The 19,873-nt window shown below is 39.4% G+C and overlaps 1 protein-coding gene across 4 annotated transcripts in view; it reads right to left on the bottom strand.

Moving 5' to 3' along the window:
• jade2 (jade family PHD finger 2) overlaps positions 1 to 19,873 on the bottom strand; it is a 312,027-nt gene that overhangs the window by 196,584 nt on the left and 95,570 nt on the right. For all 4 annotated transcript variants that reach the window (XM_041800778.1, XM_041800775.1, XM_041800776.1 and 1 more), the window contains one exon: positions 650 to 807. In XM_041800778.1, the coding sequence (XP_041656712.1) occupies positions 650 to 807 (158 nt within the window). The remainder of the gene's footprint in view (positions 1 to 649; positions 808 to 19,873) is intronic.

The raw sequence follows: 19,873 nt of genomic DNA on the forward strand, positions 1-19,873 counted from the left end.
ACAGAGAAAAACAGAGACACACTCATTTGCAGCATGCAAGTGAATAAAAGTGGGTCAAAGTGCATGTCTGCACACATCTGCCTTCCAGCTTTATTCAGTGTGTCTGTGTTTTTGTGCATGTCTCTTTCTTGCACATGCATCAACTTTGTGCATGTGCACATACTGGTCGAGTTTGTGTGCATCTAAAAATGCATCTAAAAACTTCTAAATGCTGAAAGTGCCATCATTTATGATTTTTGTCAAGGGTTCAAGTTAGAGAAATATTTTTCTTGAATATTTCTAAAATGTTCATGAATGTTTGGTGAGTTTTGTTCTCTTTTTTCTAGACTATAGTCAGCAAATTGAAGAAATGACTGGTTAGTCAACTTTAGACAAAATCTTGGGCTAAAATTACAGCCAACCTAATTCCAAAAAACGGAAGCTGTTGAAATGGATCTGGATTAAAATTTCGCTTCCTGATACTAATATATATAAGTAATGGCACACACAATTCTGTCAAGACCATTTGGACTGCAGGAGCTCCATCAGTGTGTTTATAGGCTGACATCATATGAATCACTATAACACAGAAAGCACACTCGATGTAGTATCTGCTACATCTTCATCTGAGTCAATGGCATTGTTAATAAATGTCTGACATGTTTCCTACCTGACCACAGGCTCTGGTATGGCCTCCAGGCTGGCTGGGACCTGAACTCCCTTCTCCCACTCTTGTCTCCACGGGTCTGAGAGCACGTAGAAGTCGTCCGGGCCGAGCTGGGCGGAGTCTGGCAGCTTCATGGCCGTGATGAAGTCTGTGCGAAATACCTGCAAAGTAGATAAGGCAAACAAAAAAGAGGGGTAAATTCAAAACCAGGGAAGGTGTTTACTTCTCTTTAAAGGAACAGTGATTTAAATACTGCCCAGGGTGTCTGAGTGGCAGGAGATTTATGGCTGGATTTTCCCACCACTGCTTTGTTCATTTGTGGTCATTATTTTGGCAACAGAGTCAGTTTTTCCCATACAAATACAGCTTGTTTTCTTAGAATTGCTGGGTCTTTGAGGCTCAACATAGAGCCTGTATCAAGATCACAGAGTGCTCTTTAAAGGACAAGTGCTTGCAGCAAAAGTGATCCACTTTTATGATTTGGACAGGATGTCACTTTGAGCACGAATCCAAACTCTAGGGATCTAAACAGAGAAACTGAAGCTGACTGGTATGTCATGCTATCATTGGTGATTGACGCTGTGTAAAAATTATGCTAAGAGCTAAACACATCTCCTTTTATGACAAATCAATTTCCCAAGTGTCCTCACATCTTTTACTCATGTCTATCAGTAGGTGGTTCTCATTCGTCTTTAATGTCTCCTCATTTCCCACACATACATCGTGCCATTACACCGCCTTTTAACATCTTACATGGAAGGGACAAAGATGAGAGGAAAAGATGTGATGAAGCGACACGGGGAGATGCTTTAGACAAATGAAGAGGGCAAACTGAGAGGAAGAAAGATTAGAATGAAAAACAAAGATGGGAGTGAGGGGAGGACTGAGGAGCATGAGTGCCATGGTGATGGCAATCGCATTCAAAAAACTGATATGAACCTGAGGACCTCCAAAGGTTTGACTTTAGTCTTTAATTTATTAAAAATCCAAAGGCTCACTGGCAGAAATGACATTCATAAGTATACCAAATGATATACACCACCGGAAAGCTCTGATTCTCAGGATTTCGACCATGTAAACCAGTCCAAGATAAAACCACCACAGCAGCCACAATTAAAGCATTTCTCCGACAACAAACAAACACTGATGACGGCTCACCATTAGGAGCCTTCCTGATATATTATTATTCCACCAAAAACAGTCATGCTGCATCAGAAACAGCCAACACATCTAAATAAGTCACATTTCAGTAAAAAAAAAAGTCCACTGTGTTTCACTTTATTACTAGCGAAGCTAGACAGAAAGATTTCTACAACCTCAATCCTTTTTGGAATCTCCTTCTGGCCTTTTCCTCATTTCTGATCTATTGTTTTCAACTTTAAGCCTGAACTAGTTTAGGCTTGATGTTTTAGTCCAGTTGAGTTTTCTAAGCTAAAACCTCCCCACCATATAGCCACCTACAGGCCTCTGTTTCTTTATACAAATTAAAGGCAGGAATCACTTGAATTTTTGTAAATGTATTAGAAACCACAAAAAAAAAAAAGAAATATTGCATGTAGATAAATATTCAGACCCTTTTGCAAAACACTTTTGGAATAAGCTCAGGTTTCCCATTTCTCTTGATGTTAGCTGAGATGTTTCTACACCTTGGAGTCCTACACCTATTCAAAAATAACTTTTTCAGGCTTTTCTAACAAAAATATGTGCCCCTGGCCTGTCCACAATCCCCTCAAGTACCAGAAAAATCCATTCGCCCCCCCTCTCTTTCTCCACCATTCAGAAAATGTGTGCTAAAACAAGTCGTTCTCAGATTTTCACTTCATGATGTCATGTGGGGAGTTAGCACCACCCCCAGGTTTAGTTAGGCCTCCCCACTTGGAAGAAAGTCCCACCCTCCTCTCCTGATCTTCCTCTCAGCTGGCAGCTGAGAGGAGGATCAAGAGTGCCACATCCATTAAACCACATCCATTTCCTGAGAGGGGTAGAGTCAGACAGCTCATTAACATTTAAAGCTACAGACAGAGAAACAGCTTGCTCTGAGCAGGGCTGAAACAGAGGGTTTTTTAGACATGCAAAAATCCAATACTGGAGTGTATTTTTAGCAACAGACTTCACAGACATGTTTTGGGGACCTCTGAGGGTAAAAGGGTAAAATATGTCCCCTTTAAAGTAACTTGACTGATGTGGAAATGTACACAACTCTCTATAGAAGGCCACACAGCTGACAATGCATATCAGAGTGAAAACCAAGCCATGCGGTCAAAGGAACTGCCTGCAGAGCTCAGAGACAGGATTGTTGTGGCAAGGCACAGATCTGGGGAAGACTACAAACAATCTGTTGCACTGAAGGTTCCAAAAAGCCCAGTGGCCTTCGTAATTCTCAAATTGAAAAAGTTTAGCACTCTTCAGGACTTTTCCAAGAACTAGTCACATGACAAAACTGAGCAATCGGGGGAAAAGGGTCTGAGTAAGAGAGGTGCCCATGAACCTGATGGTCACTCTGACTGAGCTCCAGAGATCTGTGTGGATATGGGACAACTATCACTGCAGCCCTCCACTGATCCGGGCTTCATGGCTGAGTTGCTGGACAGAAGCCTCTCTTCAGTACAAAACACACCAATGCTCTTAATGCTTTCACGTGAAGTTCTTTGCAAACTCCAAGCGGACTTTTGAGTGTTTTTTTTTATTTTGCAATTTTAACTTTGTCGCCATTAAGTCCATTTTGTACATCATAATAAATGCATATTGGTTCCAAATATCGGTTATTGGTCTCAGGAACTACTAATAATGGTAACAGTATCGGCTCTGACAAACCAATATGGATTGATCCCTAATCTACACCAGACAACATAGCAACCAACACAAAGACAAAAATACGATGAGTCATACCTCATCCTTGGCTTAACAGTGGGAATTAAAGAGAGCCATACTTCTTCCTGAAGCAGATCTCACCAGTATGAGATAAGTTTTTCTGTATGTATGGGTATACTGTATGCTGCTTATGTGCTGAAATGTATGGTAGGAATTTAGCGGGCCCAACACTATTTTCATCTATCAAAGAGGGGCTGAGGAAGAAAAAGTCTTGGAACCGTGCTGTATAACATATCAATAATATAATTTCATATTGTATCGATGTCCTGCCCTAACTTCAAATCTGTCCATGCTTGATACACAATAATACAATATGTGTGTGAGAGGATGGAATAAAATAAAAGAGGGTGTGCTTATGTGTGATTCAGGGTCTTTTTTCTATTTTTAAGACCTGGATGTGGGCGGATTCAGGCAGACAAAATTCCTCTCAAGCATTTGTGACACACACAAGAACACTCACACATACACACAGTCTGTCTCTGGGTCTGCCCTAACAGAGACCTGAAGCAATGATATAATCAGTCATAAAGTCAAGGACATCAGCCAGGTAGACACACTCCACACTCACATAAACAAGCAACACACACAGAAACACACATAGGGCAGTGCAAAATCAACTGTATGACTTCACTCTCTATTTTATCATTACTTTATAAGCCTCCTTATCCCTGTCTTATTAGCTCCTCTCCTCCATCCCCCTCCCTCTATCCCCCTGCCATCTCTCCATTAACCTTCCTCTGTCCCCTCCTCCCCCTCTCACTCAGACTCCTAATGCAGGTGTTTTTCTACTTTTCTTTTTTAGATAAAAGGACACAAAGAGGTGTCAGCGATGAAGAAAAACATAGGTTTATCTGAAAACAGAGCTAATACATTACTTTTTTGCTAATGAATGATGGACCCTGCTGGGCTGGGACAATGGATTGATTAAAACCAAATAATTATTGATAATGACAAGTCTTGGCAATAATTGTATTAATCAACTCATGTTGCATGATTGTTGCATCTTTGTTGTGAAGCAGAGCTGGTTATGTCACATAAAGACAGCGGATAAACTTTCACTTAGTCTATTGCTCCTCTAATACTTGGATAATAATCAGAAACTTAAAATGATCGTTAGCATTTCTCATCACAGAGATAAGATGCTGGTAACCATAAAATAGGTCACTGCTCAAAAAAAATCAATATGGCAGTATATCATCACAGATTCCTTGCAGATACACTTATCAATACAGATGTAACAGAAACAATACAGTCGTAAATGCTCTGACAGTGGTTTTGAAAATATGCAGTACATCCCCATGATGCAGGTCTACACATAACTGCATGATGCAGCACACGCCTCACTCCCCTCCTCATGCCATACCAAGTTACAGATGATACTCATTCATTTAACATGGATCATAGTGTCTACCTGCTGCCAGTTAATTATTTCAGGTTTAATCACCAGAAAGTCAGGAGTTGGATATGAGTCATGCAAGCAGTGTAATAAACAAGGTAAAACACTGCCGCAACACTAATCTTTATCAACACTTAACACCAAGCTAATTAACAACAACAGCTAGGCTCACAGGGCTATCAGTCTGTGTTTACTATAGACATAAAATTGAAGATAGTTAAAGAAAGGGTAAAAAAGCTTTTGATGTCAATAAAAAGTTTAAGGACAAAAACTGGTATCATCTACATGATTTTTCAAATGATACAGTTGGAAATCAAAACTGGAATCAAATTGGAATGGGTGCATCTCTGGGTTAACTACTACAAGAGGGGCAGAATGAAAGGAAAAATATATCAATGTGTGATTGGAAAGAGAGATTACAAAAAAGGTTAGGCACAGTGGGGTATATAAAAAGGTTGTACTTAAAAGACAGAATCTTTGTGTCTGATGCATGGCTACCTCTACTGTCTGCACTGTGTACAACTGCAGTTCAAGTGCGGGAAAAAAATCAGTGCATTTATTTCTTATTTACCTAACATAAAATTCCATGTGTGTTCAAGTGTTGTCTGTGTGTCCCTCTGCTGAGAGTGCTAAAATAAATCTATATGTTTTTATCTTTGTATGTTTGTGTGTTTAATCATGTGACAGCTAATAGCATGATGAATTTTGTCTTTCCATTCAACACCACAGGAGGTGGACAGAGGTTTTCTTCTGACTACAGTTCCTTTATCTTACTGATCCTCCTGACCAGTGCAGAAAAGAGCAGGGAAAAGAGATTTAAGAGAAAAAATGGGAAGAAAATGCAGAGACAGACTGGGGAAACTATGAGAGAAAGAAGATGAGAGATTAAAGAGGAAAAAGGAAAAAACAATGGAAGGAAAGAGGAAGAGAAGGAAAGGAAGGAGGAAAGGAAAGATATAAGATGAGGTGAGTGGAGAGATGAGGGTAATGGAGAAAGAGAGGGGACAGAAAAGGAAAGTGTAGCCATTAGGAGCAACAGTGAAAGACAAAAAAAACGGGTTGAGAGGTGAATAGTGGAGATGAAAACAGAGAGAGAAGGAGAGGGTGTCAGTATATCAGTTTTATTACCATGTGTTTGTACAGGAACGACTGCAGCTAATTAATGAGTAGGAAACACTATTACAAGCTCCTGCAGTTTTATGTTCTGCCTTGTTTCACCCTCCCTCACTTTCTCTCGTTCTTCCTCTCCTCTGCCGCCTGCCCTCTCCGTCTCTTTCCTCGTCCTGTGACAGGCGGTTGGGAGTCACCCAGCCTCTGTGATGGATGACAGGCAGGCAGATGGAAGAGGAGCACTATAAAAAGATGAGTCGAGCAGGTAGACGGGCAGAGAGTCAGATGGGTGGAGGACAGAGGATGAAGAGTTGCTGTTTCCAAAAGTGGGAAGCAAATCTAAGGCAGAGTATAAAATGCAAATGACTGCAAATGAATGCACCTCTCTCAGAGTCAAACAACACATCGGGAATAGGAAAATGGAACAACAGAGTCATCCAAGAGCTGATTAGATGTTTGTCTTCTGCAGAGTCAGTTAATGTCTTCTGTATTTCATGCAAAGGCAAAAACAAAGGAATGTATTTGGCTGCTTTATATAACAGTGCAACTAATGAAGAGTTATGATGGTACAAATGCCATTTCTGGCTGCTTTTTGTGGACTGTTGTGCAATGAGCCCCTGAGCAGCAATGGAAACTCTGTCAGTGATCACTCAAAAAGTACTCTTGCTTCCATTTATCGCATGATTTATTCATTGCTGGAAAGATTTTCTACATCGATTAACTTTCATAACATTGTTCTGAGAACATGTGATTGAATTTTGCCTTTTCCATTCAGCTTTCCAAATTTGATAAATCATTACTTGCAAAAGAAAATATTGAGTGCTAGCCCAGCTCTAACAGAAGAGAGAATCATGCAGTAAATTCCCAACAAATAGACAGAAAATCACCTTTAGCATGCAATCATTTCATTTGTCATCACTGTCATATTCTGTGGTCAGCAATATGCAGCCAAGAGTAATCAACTTTGTTTGCATAGTTCTGCTTCAACAAGGTGAAAACACTTCAGTTTTTACTTTGAACATAGAGAGAGGCTGGCCAAAATGTGATTGATTATTGTAATAGAATTCCATAATCAACAAATTAAAATCATGTTTATATCTGCAGCTTTCTCTTGCGCTGCATAATACACCTGGAAGACATCTTTCAGTTTCACCTAAAATCCTTAGTTTCTTTTGAAGGTATGATTCAAATTACTTAGTTTTTGTTTGTAGAAAGCCGGCAATGCCTAATTTCTCAAACATGACAGAAAAGCTGCAACCTGCAGAGTGAAAAATGAAGTTAGCACAGCTGCAGTTCCTCCAGTGTCCACTCGAGGCTGGCCAGTTAATCATTTCAGGTTTCATCATTTCAGGTTTAATCACATGTGTCCATTTAGAGTCAGTACTAAAACATTAATTTACATGTTTACAGCCTGGTACAAAAATTGTTTTGGTTTCTAGACCTCATTTCATCATTTATACAAGCGTTGATTATATCATATGTTTTTGACAAATTTAAGATAAGAGTTGCTCAGGATTAGACAAAAGACTGTGGGGCTGACTTGACCTAAAAGGTAGTCTTGTTGTAGCTGTTTAACAGAAGGCTAGGGCTGTTGGCTTTGTTGTCTTGTTTTCATAGTACATGCTAGCTGGAGGAAAAGCTAGACAAATTGGATGGGTCTTTTTTTTTTCTATTCAAGATTCACTGAGCTGCTTCAAATCCATCGCGATGTCTGCTTCATCATTTGGTGGAAGATAGATGGAGTTTCCAAAATGCCAACTGCCACTGTTTGACTTTTTAGAAAACAATGAGTAAAATCTTTAAGGCGATGTCCATATTCTATGCAGTCTATAGTGACGGGCTGTAGTGTTGCACAGTTTACCGACATTTTCAGCATTTTTCAGTACAGCTGGTTGGTCAAATATGGCTGAACAGGAGTAGAGTATTAAGCAGGAGAAATAAAGTTTTACGTGGATCTTCCACCAGTGTGAGTAAAGTAGGCTGTTACAGTGTCAACAGTGAAGTGGGCATCTATCAGCTGGCTCCAGTCACCCATTCCGTTTCATACGGTGTGAGCCTAAGCCATGAGAGAGAGCCTAAGCCACTACTAACAGTGACAACAGCGAGTCATCCACTGTAATACCTCAATGTGCACAGGTGAACAGAACGGGCTACCAAACTCTCCCATGGTGCTACATTATCCACAGAGCTGAAGCTGAACATGGACTTAGTGAGCCTAAATGCTAAAGGTGCTACTAACAGTTACAACAACACACACTTGCAAGATCACCAAGATCCTCAATGAAAATTCACAAATATGTCCAAAGAGTATGAGCACAACAGATAAGCATACTGGCTAGCCCATGTAGTGTTTCTGTTACATGCCCAGACAATTATTTACAGGCATCTATTACTGACATTTCCAGCTTTCCAAACTTTCCATGTATAAAATGTGCACTACACAGATTACCATAGAAAATATGTTTACAAGACTATTCATTTAGCACCAGCATTCAGTGAGAATCATGTCCTTTATGCCATCCAGGCAAGGGCTAACCTGACACGCCAGATGGATGAGGAAAACCACTCATAGACAGCGTTTGGGAAAGGGCAGAGCCGTCAAAAAAAACTCGAAGGGTAATTGGATAAACATTCTGTCACATCTTTACAGGCCAATCAGAGCAACAAAACACCTGACGTCGTCTCTGTTATCGAGGGCCGTGTGCGCAGCTACTGAGGAATAAACTCCATATAGAACTGCATAACGTGAACCATGGCGACTACAGACATGTCAGTACACGACTTTTATTGTTTTTTAAAAGAAAACAACTCACTGCTGTTCTTTGTTCTTCTTTAAACGAAGAAATGTCGTCAAGTTCTGGTAAAACTGGCGCTTTAGCAGCATCCCAATAATGTTTTCCACCATATCTGCACTGGCCTCTTGTTGCTGCTTGCTTACGTCACGACTCCGCCACGCCTGAAAGTACTGCCCCTCGACGCTGATTGGTCCTGACTCGTCACTTTCTAACCGGGCCAAAACAGTTCAGACGGGAGCTTTGCAAGATGGATTTGCCAGTGAGAAACAAGGAAATGGGTGTATCCATCTGCTTTGAGGTTAGACAAGGGCTGGACCAGACACAACAGACTGAGTGATTCAAGATCTAAAAGGTCGATACAGCAAAGCACATATTTATTTCAGGAACTCAAGAATCCCTCTTCCTGAAACAGATGAGTGCAGATTTTTTTTTAAAGCAAATGGGACTTTTTCTTTAATTTTGATTTTATTTCTATGAACTTATTTATTGGGGGGTAATCTATTTATGTCATCACTATGTAGTTGACTATGTGTGTTTACTATTAGATGTCAAAATCCCTCACACATAGGGACAGCGTTACACACACATCATCCACTATCCAGTCAGTGAGTCAGTAGGTCAGTGTGCTATGCTGAGTTACAGGCTGTATGCATGCTGGGCTCTCATTAACTCTAATCTAGATCTGGACTGATGACATGCTCAAGAAGTGTGTGTATGTGAGTGTGTATATGTGTGTGCTGGTGATGCGGCTGCCAGCCTGACTGGCATAGTAATCACAGTCAAAAAACACAGACATAGAGAGATCAGTGTTTAAGAAATACTGTGTGGAAATGGATTTTTGATCTATAAAAACTGTAAGAACTACTTAAATATTAATCACTGAAACTTTTAAACCAAGCTTAATATACAGTTAAAAAATAATAATAGTTGACAGTCTGTCTGTTTACAGGGCAAAAAAAGCAAAATAAAAAGCAACATAGAAATGAATAGCCTAATATCCGCTGATTTAAAAATGATAGAACAAATAAAACTTAAAATGCAAACTTAATTATGTGCATTTTAGGGCACTGTATGTTATTCATGATTCATTAAGTGTGCCAATATACCACCACAGAGTTGTTAGTAAACAGTCAGTGTGTTGGTTACTAGTGCAAAATCCCTACCTTTGTACATCAGTGAAGCACAACTGACTAGCTGATGAAAACATAGGATGAGACGTTGCAAGGGAGCCTGAGCAGAGCACTTAAATACACACTTGTAGCTTGTGTTCTCCACTTACACAGGTCCTTGCATAGCCTTTAAAATGTGAAAGCGTCTGTAATGCCTTTATGCTGTCACATTCTGAGGCTTTTTAAAAACAGCTGTAGATAAGGAGAAAACAAATAAGTTTGTGTATCTCACCGCTCTGTTGCTCTTGCTAAGGAAGCCAAAATTTCTTCTTTGTGTGCTTTTTTATGCTGGCTTCTTCCTCTTCTTTGTTTGATGTTTAATAGCAGTTAGCAAACACTTCTGCCACCTAGATTGCCAGCTAAATACTGTTACATTTGTGTCCCTTTTTCTGTTTGGATGTATTTTTTGTGCATCTCCCAACGGTGATGGCTTAAGATGAATAAAAATACTTTTACATCCCAATTTAATCCTATGTTTGAAGAATTTGTCCTGTGTCTTTTGTACAAAGACAAGTAATTATGTAATACTTGCTGCCTATGACTTCTATTTTTGCTGCTATGTTAGCAAAACAGGTAACAGTACTATCTAATTATTAATGGTATCATATCTAAGTTCTGGCATCGTACCACCCTTCCTTTTGCTGCTGCTACTGCTGATGGCACACCTCTTACTTGGCACATGCGCTACTGAACCCAAGCCAAATCCAAAGGCTTATTCACACTGCCATTTCAAGGTGTAAAATCTATACCATTGTGATGATTTGCCTTTTCTATGAATGGAACAGTGTTATAAAGGGGGTAATGAATATATGCACCTGTCTGTGCTAGCTTTGAAGATAGTCATAGAAGCACTAAATAGGCGACACAGGATCTGCAGAGGCAGGAGGAAGCCCAGTGCCCTGACTGTGTGTGTATGGAGTTCCCACTGTGCCACACTCTCTCACCCTACCACAACACTGTAATGCGGTGTGAATTGACAGGTAAGGAAGCTAGTATTACATCACTGAGGGATTAAAATGAATGTCTTTAGCATCTTGACAGTGTAGATTCATTAAGGCCTTGTTGTGGAAATGCAGTGTAAAAAAGGGCTTTAGTAGTTTAAGTAGCACTATGGAACTTAAAAGAAAGTAAACACAACAAGGCTGAAGCACTAGTCAGACAGTAAATTCTTACATAAAACATTATGCTGGACAAAAAAACTTCATCTCTGTTACAAGCTTTAGGAAGACATGTGTCATAGTTAGATTTGCTATGAGCACTGGTAGTAATGCTAATCCTAATGTTAAAAAGAAAACTTGGGCCCAAGCAATATGGAAATCATAATACATTTTTTCACCCAAACCTGAGAAGAATTTAAATGGGTTCATGTGAATAACGCTGGCAGTTGGTGTTGCTTTTGAGCCTATTTTTACAGTCTTGTGCCTCTCTCTTTGAAACTGGAATAAATAAGATGTGCTCCTGCTTTAAGTAGCCAAAGACTTAACTTTGCTAGAAAAAAATAATTGATATTTCCATCATAAGTTTGTATCAAGGGTATGTGCCATGCATACAGTGTTTAAATACTGACCAAACCCTTTAAAATTGAATTGATTGCCCGTATTCATTAATAATCCAGCCCTAGGATTTATAATAAAAACTTAAGCTTAATATCACCAAACAAAGCTTTAAAATGCTTCATATGTGAAAAAGGCAGAGTGAACAAAAAAATGATTAATTTAACCAATGTTTCCCTAATGATATGGTGAGGAAAGTCTAGGTGTGCCTTGAGAATTTGCATAAAACATGCATGATTAGTGATTGCACAGCAACTTAAGATACTTTCATACAGTCATGGATGAAAGTATTGGCACCCCTGGAATTTTTCCAGAAAATACACCGTTTCTCCCTCTCAGCTGGAATTTTGGACCACTGTCCTTTTGCAAACTGCTCCAGGTCTCTCAGATTTGAAGGGTGCTTCTTGCAACAGCAGTTCTGAGATCTCTCCATAGGTGTTCAATGGGATTTAGATCCGGACTCATTGCTGGCCACTTCAGAACTCTCCAGCGCTTTGTCTCCAACCATTTCTTGGTGTTTTTTGAAGTATGTTTGGGGTCACTGTCCTGGTGGAACACCCATGACCTCTGATGCAGACCCAGTTTTCTGACACTAGGCCCTACATTGCGGCCCAAAATCTCTTGATAGTCTCCAGATTTCATGATTCCTTGCACACAGTCAAGGCACCCAGTGCCAGAGGCAACAAAACAACCCCAAAACATCCTTGAACCTCCACCATGTTTGACTGTATGTACTGTGTTCTTTTTTTTGTAGGCCTCATTCCATTTTCTGTAAACAGTAGAATGACGTGCTTTTCCAAAAAGCTCTACCTTAGTCTCATCTGTCCACAAAATGTTCTCCCAGAAGGATTGAGGCTTACTCAGGTGCATTTTTGCAAACTCCAGTCTGGCTTTTTTATGTCTCTTTGTCAGCAGAAGGGTTCTCCTCAGTCTCCCGCCATAGCGCTTCATCTCATTCAGATTACGACGTGTGGTCCGAGCTTACACTTTTGCACCCTGAGTCTGCAGGACAGCCTGAATTTGTGTGAAAGTTGACTGAGGATGTTTATCTGCTATTCCAACTATCCTGTGTTGCATTCATTTGTCAATTTTTCTCTTCCATCCACGTCCAGGGAGATTAGCCACAGTTCCATGGGTTGTAAACTTCTTGATTATATTTTGCACAGTGGACAAAGGAATCTCAAGATCTCTGGAGATGGTCTTGTAACCTTGAGATTGTTCATATTTTTCCACAATTTTGCTTCCTAAGTCCTCAGACAATTCTGGGCTCTTCTTTTTCTTCTCCATGCTTGGTGTGACACACATAGGCACACAACACAAAGGTTGAGTCAACTTTTATACATTCTAACTGGCTTCAGGTGTGATTTCTAGATTGCCAGCACCTGTTACTGCCACAGGTGAGTTTAAATGAGCATCACATGCTTGAAAAAAAAAAAAAAAAAAAAGATTTACCCACAGTTTTAAAAGGGGGCCAATAATTTTGTTCGCCTATTTTTTGAGTTTTGTGTAAAATGATGTCAATTTTGCCTTTTTCTTCGGATTTTTGTGTTGTTCCAATGCACATAAAAACATTTGTAATTGCAACAATATCTGGGAGAAATGGTGTATTTTCCGGAAAAATTCCAGGGGTGCCAATACTTTCGTCCATGACTGTATGTGTTTGCACAGGTAAGTATTGATCATATCACAGATTAAGGTAACCGATGTTACGATATCATTTTAAAATTTCCATTATATTAAGAATTAAAAAAATCTCTCAAAAACTAATATTTTTCTGCCTTTACATATGTCCATATTTTTGAATAATTAGGTGTAAAAATGCTTAAAAAGGGGTGCAAAAAGTTTTGGATTAGCAGCAGCAGGCTGCTCTAATCAATAACTGTGACTAAGACCAATATAGCTAAAATATGTGTTGCAAAAACATATGTACACACATGTATTTGTCTACTCCAGTTGATCCCAAATGGTGAAGGAATGTCTCGATGTTTGTTGTGGATTTGAACAACCATGCATTATGATCATGTTAAAGAAAAGATTTTGCATGAATCTGGAGAATGTGTGCCTTGAGATTTTTTCTCGGTCATGGGTGTGCCTTGGGCAAAAAAAAATCACTGCGTTAAACAATGGAAAACTTAAAGTTAAACATGATTTCTGTCGCCCCATCACTGCTGCAAACCACTGATGGCATTTTTTCGATGCAATAATAGAAACCTGGCTTGTTTAATTATGGTGTGTTTACTGCCTCTAAAAGCATCAATGCAGCTGCCACTTTTTAACCCTTTGACCAAGCATAAACTATAAGAGCTTTAAAGAAATAATCCTTGTGCTGATATGTAAACCTTTGTAGGCTCTGATTCCACTTGCTTGTACGCTGTACGAGGCCGTTTTTGTCTTATTTCTGACTTACATCTCCATCTGCAGAGTGGTGATAGATTAATGTTGTCTGCCTCCTGAGCCAAACAGTTCAGAAACCACAGAGGAAGACTGTTGAAAGTTGACATTTTAAACCAGGAAACACACTGCGCTCTGACGGATAGATACACACCAACATGTTCACAGTGATACTAAAGCCGGAAAAGACATACATATAAACATGGAGGGAAAAAACATACAGCTCTAACACACTCAACCCTACTGTACCTGGTCTGCATTTAACACAACATCCACCCACATAATGAATCTTCTTCTTATGATGCTGCTCAGCTGGGTACCTTGAAGTACATGTGACAAAGTGCTGTAAGTGGTTTTAAAGGCCAAAACACTATTAGTGGTTATCTTAGAGAAACACTCAGCTGTGTTCATGTGTAGCTCTGGAAAGGATGAGAGCCCTGATAGAGGGGACGCTTTGTTATTCATTTCTCTCTTTGCTCTTATTCACAACCTTGTTTTCGGTGATAATGGCTGCAGTAGTTCTCAGGTCCCATGAGCTGCATAAGGAGAGAAGAGTCCAGCTCAACTAACGGCAACTTGTAAATTAGAGAAATAAAGTCAGAGGAAACATGTAATCTCTATACTGTAATACAGATTCTACATGAAGATGTGGAATCTGTACGCATGGATCATGGTTTTCAGCACGTTAAGTGGTTTCTGTTTGTAGCACATCTCAGACTTTTGGCAATTCAAGGAGCATAAAATGAATTTATTTTGATGTGTTCAAAGTCACAAGGACAAATTGGAATTTTAGTTTTTAGCGAGAAATCTGAACAAATGTGGTACTTTAAAGGGAAAATGTTTGTTTAATTAGTAGGGCTGTCAATAGATTAAAATTTGTAATAGTGATTAATCTCACATATTCCATAGTTAACTCAAGATTTATCGCAAATTAACCACACTGTTTTTTGTCTGTTCTAAATGTACCTTACAGTACTATTTCTTAAGATTTAAATACCCTTATCAATACAAGTGGACAAAAATGCTTTCTTTATGCAAATGTTTGTTTATGTCAACAACCCAAAACAACAACAGATAAAGTCCAGAAAATTCTCTAGTCTGAGCTCAAAGATACTGAATGTTCCAAAAATATGCTGAGAGCATAACATGGTAAAATCAAACCCAACAAGCCACAACAGATGGAGATACTGACCTTAATGTAACATTAATGAATAATACCACAATGTAGAGTCAAACTTTAGACTTCTAGAAGTTACTCCTCTGTTCTCAGCAGCTGAACACAGAACAACAGATCTCATCATCACACATGGACATAAAGAGCATTGTCAGTGAAGTTTAAATCACTCAAAGATCATTCCTGATCCTGAACTCTAAAGCAGAGAATTTCAGCCTCACATAAGAGAAATAAAGGTTCACAGAAACATCCCTTTACATCCCTGTAATTACACTACAGATCACTGGAAGAAGTCAAGTCTCTATTGAGAGCTCAGCAGTAAGGCACAGACACATCTAATGGTGTTTCACTGTTCTGATGTGGGTAAGGTAGACACATCTGCCCTAATCCAGAGAAAAAGCACATAATTACTTAAAAAATGTCTGCTATTATTCATCATATTTTGACTTTCAAACTTAAAAAAATGCCCAAATTTAAATTTAAATGCTGACAGTAAGAAATTACTGTCATCAGTCTAGTAGATTTACTGGAATGATGTCAATAAACACACATGTGAAGCTGCTTTTCAAAACTCATGACCACACAAAGTAAAAGAAGTCTCAGTGAAGAACCTTTAAGGTGTAGTAAGAGGACTTAACCATCTTTTCATTCTTCAGACCATAGAAGAGATAAAATTTTAATCTAAAAAAATTTTTTCTTCCTAAATAAAGGAGACCCATAGTCTAATAATGCCTTTTAGCTTATATTATGATAATCTACAGAGCTTCTTCACTCTCAGGCTCACCTGTAACCTCTGCTCCCCTGTCACACACCAGCCTCTGCTGCTCTGTCTCCTCCTCCTCCTCCTCATGATGCAGCTGTATATTCACCAGCACCAGACCGTCTCCTATAGGGACTGCAGAGTCTTTGACACTTTTGCAGCATCTTCATTGACAGTTTTTTATATTTGTCTTTTATTTACAGTTCCAGTCGATCGTTTTAGTAAGTTTCGTTTTTTTCCAAATACTTTCACTTTCAAGCAGGAGCTGCGTGGGGATGGGAGCGGGGGGTAAACGGACCTTTAGGAGACGTGATCAAACCAGTCAACAGTCAATATAAAGGGTCAGCGCAGCTGTAGTGCCGGTTCATAGCAGATATAAATAAATGAATAAATTATACAGGCCCAAAAGTGTGTTGGCACACCGGGAAATGCCTGGTATGCCAGATAGCGAGTCCATCCCTGCTTGCAGTGTTGTCTGTCTCCGCTGTAAACAATCCAGCATTGAGGGGGCGGCTCTCTGCATTAGCGGTGTGCTCGGCTAGCGAGTGGTGCGTGCTAAGACTCTACGAACACCTGGTAACTCAGTTCATATTGACACTAGGAGAAAATAACTTCAGTTTATCTGTTTATCTTCAGTTATCTATGAAAAGCTGAAGCTATGAAGGCTGAACCTGTCATTCAAAAGTCTCTGTGCTGTATCCATTTCTGCTCACTTGTACCGCATCACGATGGCGCCACTTCCTGATCTGACAAACTACGGGATGTGTCGAGGGTCACACGGAATGCACATGCGTTAATCGTGCGACAAAAAAATTAGCAGCCTTAATAGTAATTTGAGTTAACGCAATATTAACACGTTCGCTTTAACAGCCCTATCAATTAGTAATATAAAACAGATAGAAAGCATGAGTTCAAATAAAAATATACCGTCTCTCCTCACCAAAGATGGACCAGACAGCTTCCCGCCACCACTACCCACTCTGCCAGACTCCATACCTGCATCTCTGTCTTCATAGACAAAGCCTAACCTGAACACCCAGAGCTTTACAAACACTAAGCCGTTCTCACTGGCTGCATAAAGGCCCAGTTATGCTCTCTGCGCAGATGGCTGCACGGACAAAAACTGATGCGGAATCATGATGTGAAAACGTCTGGTGCATGTGTACCTAGCGGCAGCTTTCTCTTTGCCATAAACTGATATTCTCCTAAAAGCTAAGGGGTAGCGTCTTCAAGAATCATGTCTGTAGCGTGTTTAATGTCCGCGTCCATGTTTGTAAGAATTTTGGGGATGTGAGCGGCCCCAACGAAAATTGGCCACAAGGGACCCCCATGAAGGGGCATGTCAATATTTGACATCATGTTTGACACGTGGACACTCGCAACCTCACTGATGCGTCAAGCATTAAACAGGCTTTAGCCTCACTGGGTCAGACTTACACTCCACACCACAAACCTCCTCAAAGCTACCCCCCCCACCCCACCCCCCCAGCAGCTACACCCCTCCGCAAACCTTCACACCCTCCCAGCCATACATCCCCTCTCAGCCTTATGTTCCACCTCAGCAGTACACACCGAAACTGTCACAAAATTACTTAACTCCTTAGTCATACTCACTGTCACAACCCTCATCAAACACATGCAGCAGCACCCAAGCTCAGTCAGCGTCTTCACCACAGACCAACCCCCAGAGCAGCTCCCACAGCCTCAAACTGCCCATAGGAAAATCCAGCGTCTTCACCAAATCTGGAAACTTGCTGAAGAATTTGTTCAAACAAGGTGAAACTGGATCAGGGGAATCTTGAAGCCTGATTGGAGAGAATCTGACAGCTTACTAAAAGTCACTGTAACTACAAATATCCTTTATTAATATGTTAGAAACACTGCCATAAAGCCTATCTTACCTGTAAAAACTGTTCTGGAGCTTACAAACAGGATTATGTGCAAATATTATGGCCTTTGAACTTATATATTTAATCATTCTAACACCTTGTGCTTTGTTACCATTTGCTGTTATGTATGATTGATATAATGCATTTAATAAATGTAATCCAATCCAAAATTAATCCAAAATTTTCCACCCCAAATGCATCAATATTCCTATCAATATTACTAATATTATCAATAAAGAGTTTGATCGTCAAGGTGCATTAGTAAGAGTATCATTATCAATAAAAAATCTATTCAATGTTTGTTAGTATTTCATCAGTTTATTTCAGATTATTACATGCAGGCTATTGATTGTATAAAAAAACCCACCACGGCATTCACGGCAACTCCTGGATCCAGACGGTGATCCGGATCACTCCCAAAATCTAATCAGTTCTTCCTTACGCCATTTTTGAAATTTCCTGAAAATTTCATCAAAATCCATCTATAAATTTTTGAGTTATATTGATAACAAACTAACTAACAAACAAACGAACGAACTAACAAACCCTGCCGATCACATAACCTTCTTGGCGGAGGTAACTATGACTAAATCTAAAATGGGCTGCCAAAATGAACACTGGATCCAAGAAAATAATATAGTTTGAATTTAGGTCCTTCATGGCATTTGACATCAACAGCAGCTATCACGGTAAGTATATGCAGGGGGGTCCACCTGACCAGCTGACTAATGGTTTCAGTAGTCTGGAACTAGTCCACAATGACAATCGTTGCATCCCTACTGTGTAGTGACAGCCAACTAACATTTTTAAATTTCTTTACTGCCTGAAAGGATCAAACAAAACTCAATTCAATAATGTAACATTTTCAAGTTGTTCTCCTCTTGGGAAAAAAACTGAAAAAAAAAACCCTGTGACATTTTAACTTTTACAAATCTTCATCATACCGTTTTTATTTCTGTGAGGAAACCACACTGAAATCAGGTTCTGCCTCTGGCTCATAGCTCTGAAATAAGTGTGAGTGAAGCCACTGAAACTTACTTTCTGCTGTTTGAGACCTATCAGATGAACAGCACTGCTGCTGGAATAATATGGACAAAGAGATTCAATGTTTACCTAGTAGATATAAATGCCACACAGAGAAGGAAATGTTCCCAGGAAGGCTTTTAATGCTAATCGCAGACCTCCCTGGAAGTACTGAGAAAATCACCTTACTCAAAGGCCTCCAGCATCTGTCAGATCATAGATAGATAGATAGATAGATAGATAGATAGATAGATAGATAGATAGATAGATAGATACCTTTTATTGTTATTGTAAAGGAATATACAATGAAACTGTAGCAGCTAGGAGTGGTGTTACCACACATAAAAATAAATAAAATAAAGTAAATTCTTAAAAATCTTAAAGAAGGCAGTTGAAAGGCATATATACAAGAAATACATAAGGTGTACAAGGTACAACAGTGTAAAGAGTCCACAGTGCAACAGTGCAATGTAATATAAATAACAATAGAAAAATGCTGCAGTATTTGCAAGTGGCCCGTAGTTACAGTTATTGTCTACGTGTGAATGAATGGCCATGTATACGAATATATAAAAAAAACTTCAGTCCAGTCTTGTCTGTGAATGTATGCATGGTGTCTGTGTGCAACAGAGGATGTCTGTTTTCATGATTGACCATGAAGGTCCGAGACTGGCTGGTATGAGGCCCAAAGGTCATGTGATTCATGATTAAAAGGAAGCAGCAAAAGCTGCTGTCTGTAAATATTACTCTCAACCAACAGTGTGATTTAACAAAGCAACTGTACTGTTACACTAAAAGGAAATATGTCTACTTTCCTTGAGTTTTAATATTTGTAATATTTGTAATATTTCTCACTGAATCTATCAGGTTAACCCCTCATATCCTGATAACTCAAATAATAGCCAGAAAATTCTCATTTTGGGGACTAAGATGTTTTTTAACTTTCTCTCGAAGTCACAAAAAAGAAAAATTACCATAAAATTTCACATGCATTTTTTGTATCACATTTGATGCATTAGGCATTTCTGGCAATTGAAAATCATCTGCAGAGGTTTTTTTTTATTTTTTTATTTTTTTTACTTTAAATCAAATTGTT

This window comes from Cheilinus undulatus, linkage group 12, assembly GCF_018320785.1.
Source record: "Cheilinus undulatus linkage group 12, ASM1832078v1, whole genome shotgun sequence".
Taxonomy (NCBI): domain Eukaryota; kingdom Metazoa; phylum Chordata; class Actinopteri; order Labriformes; family Labridae; genus Cheilinus; species Cheilinus undulatus.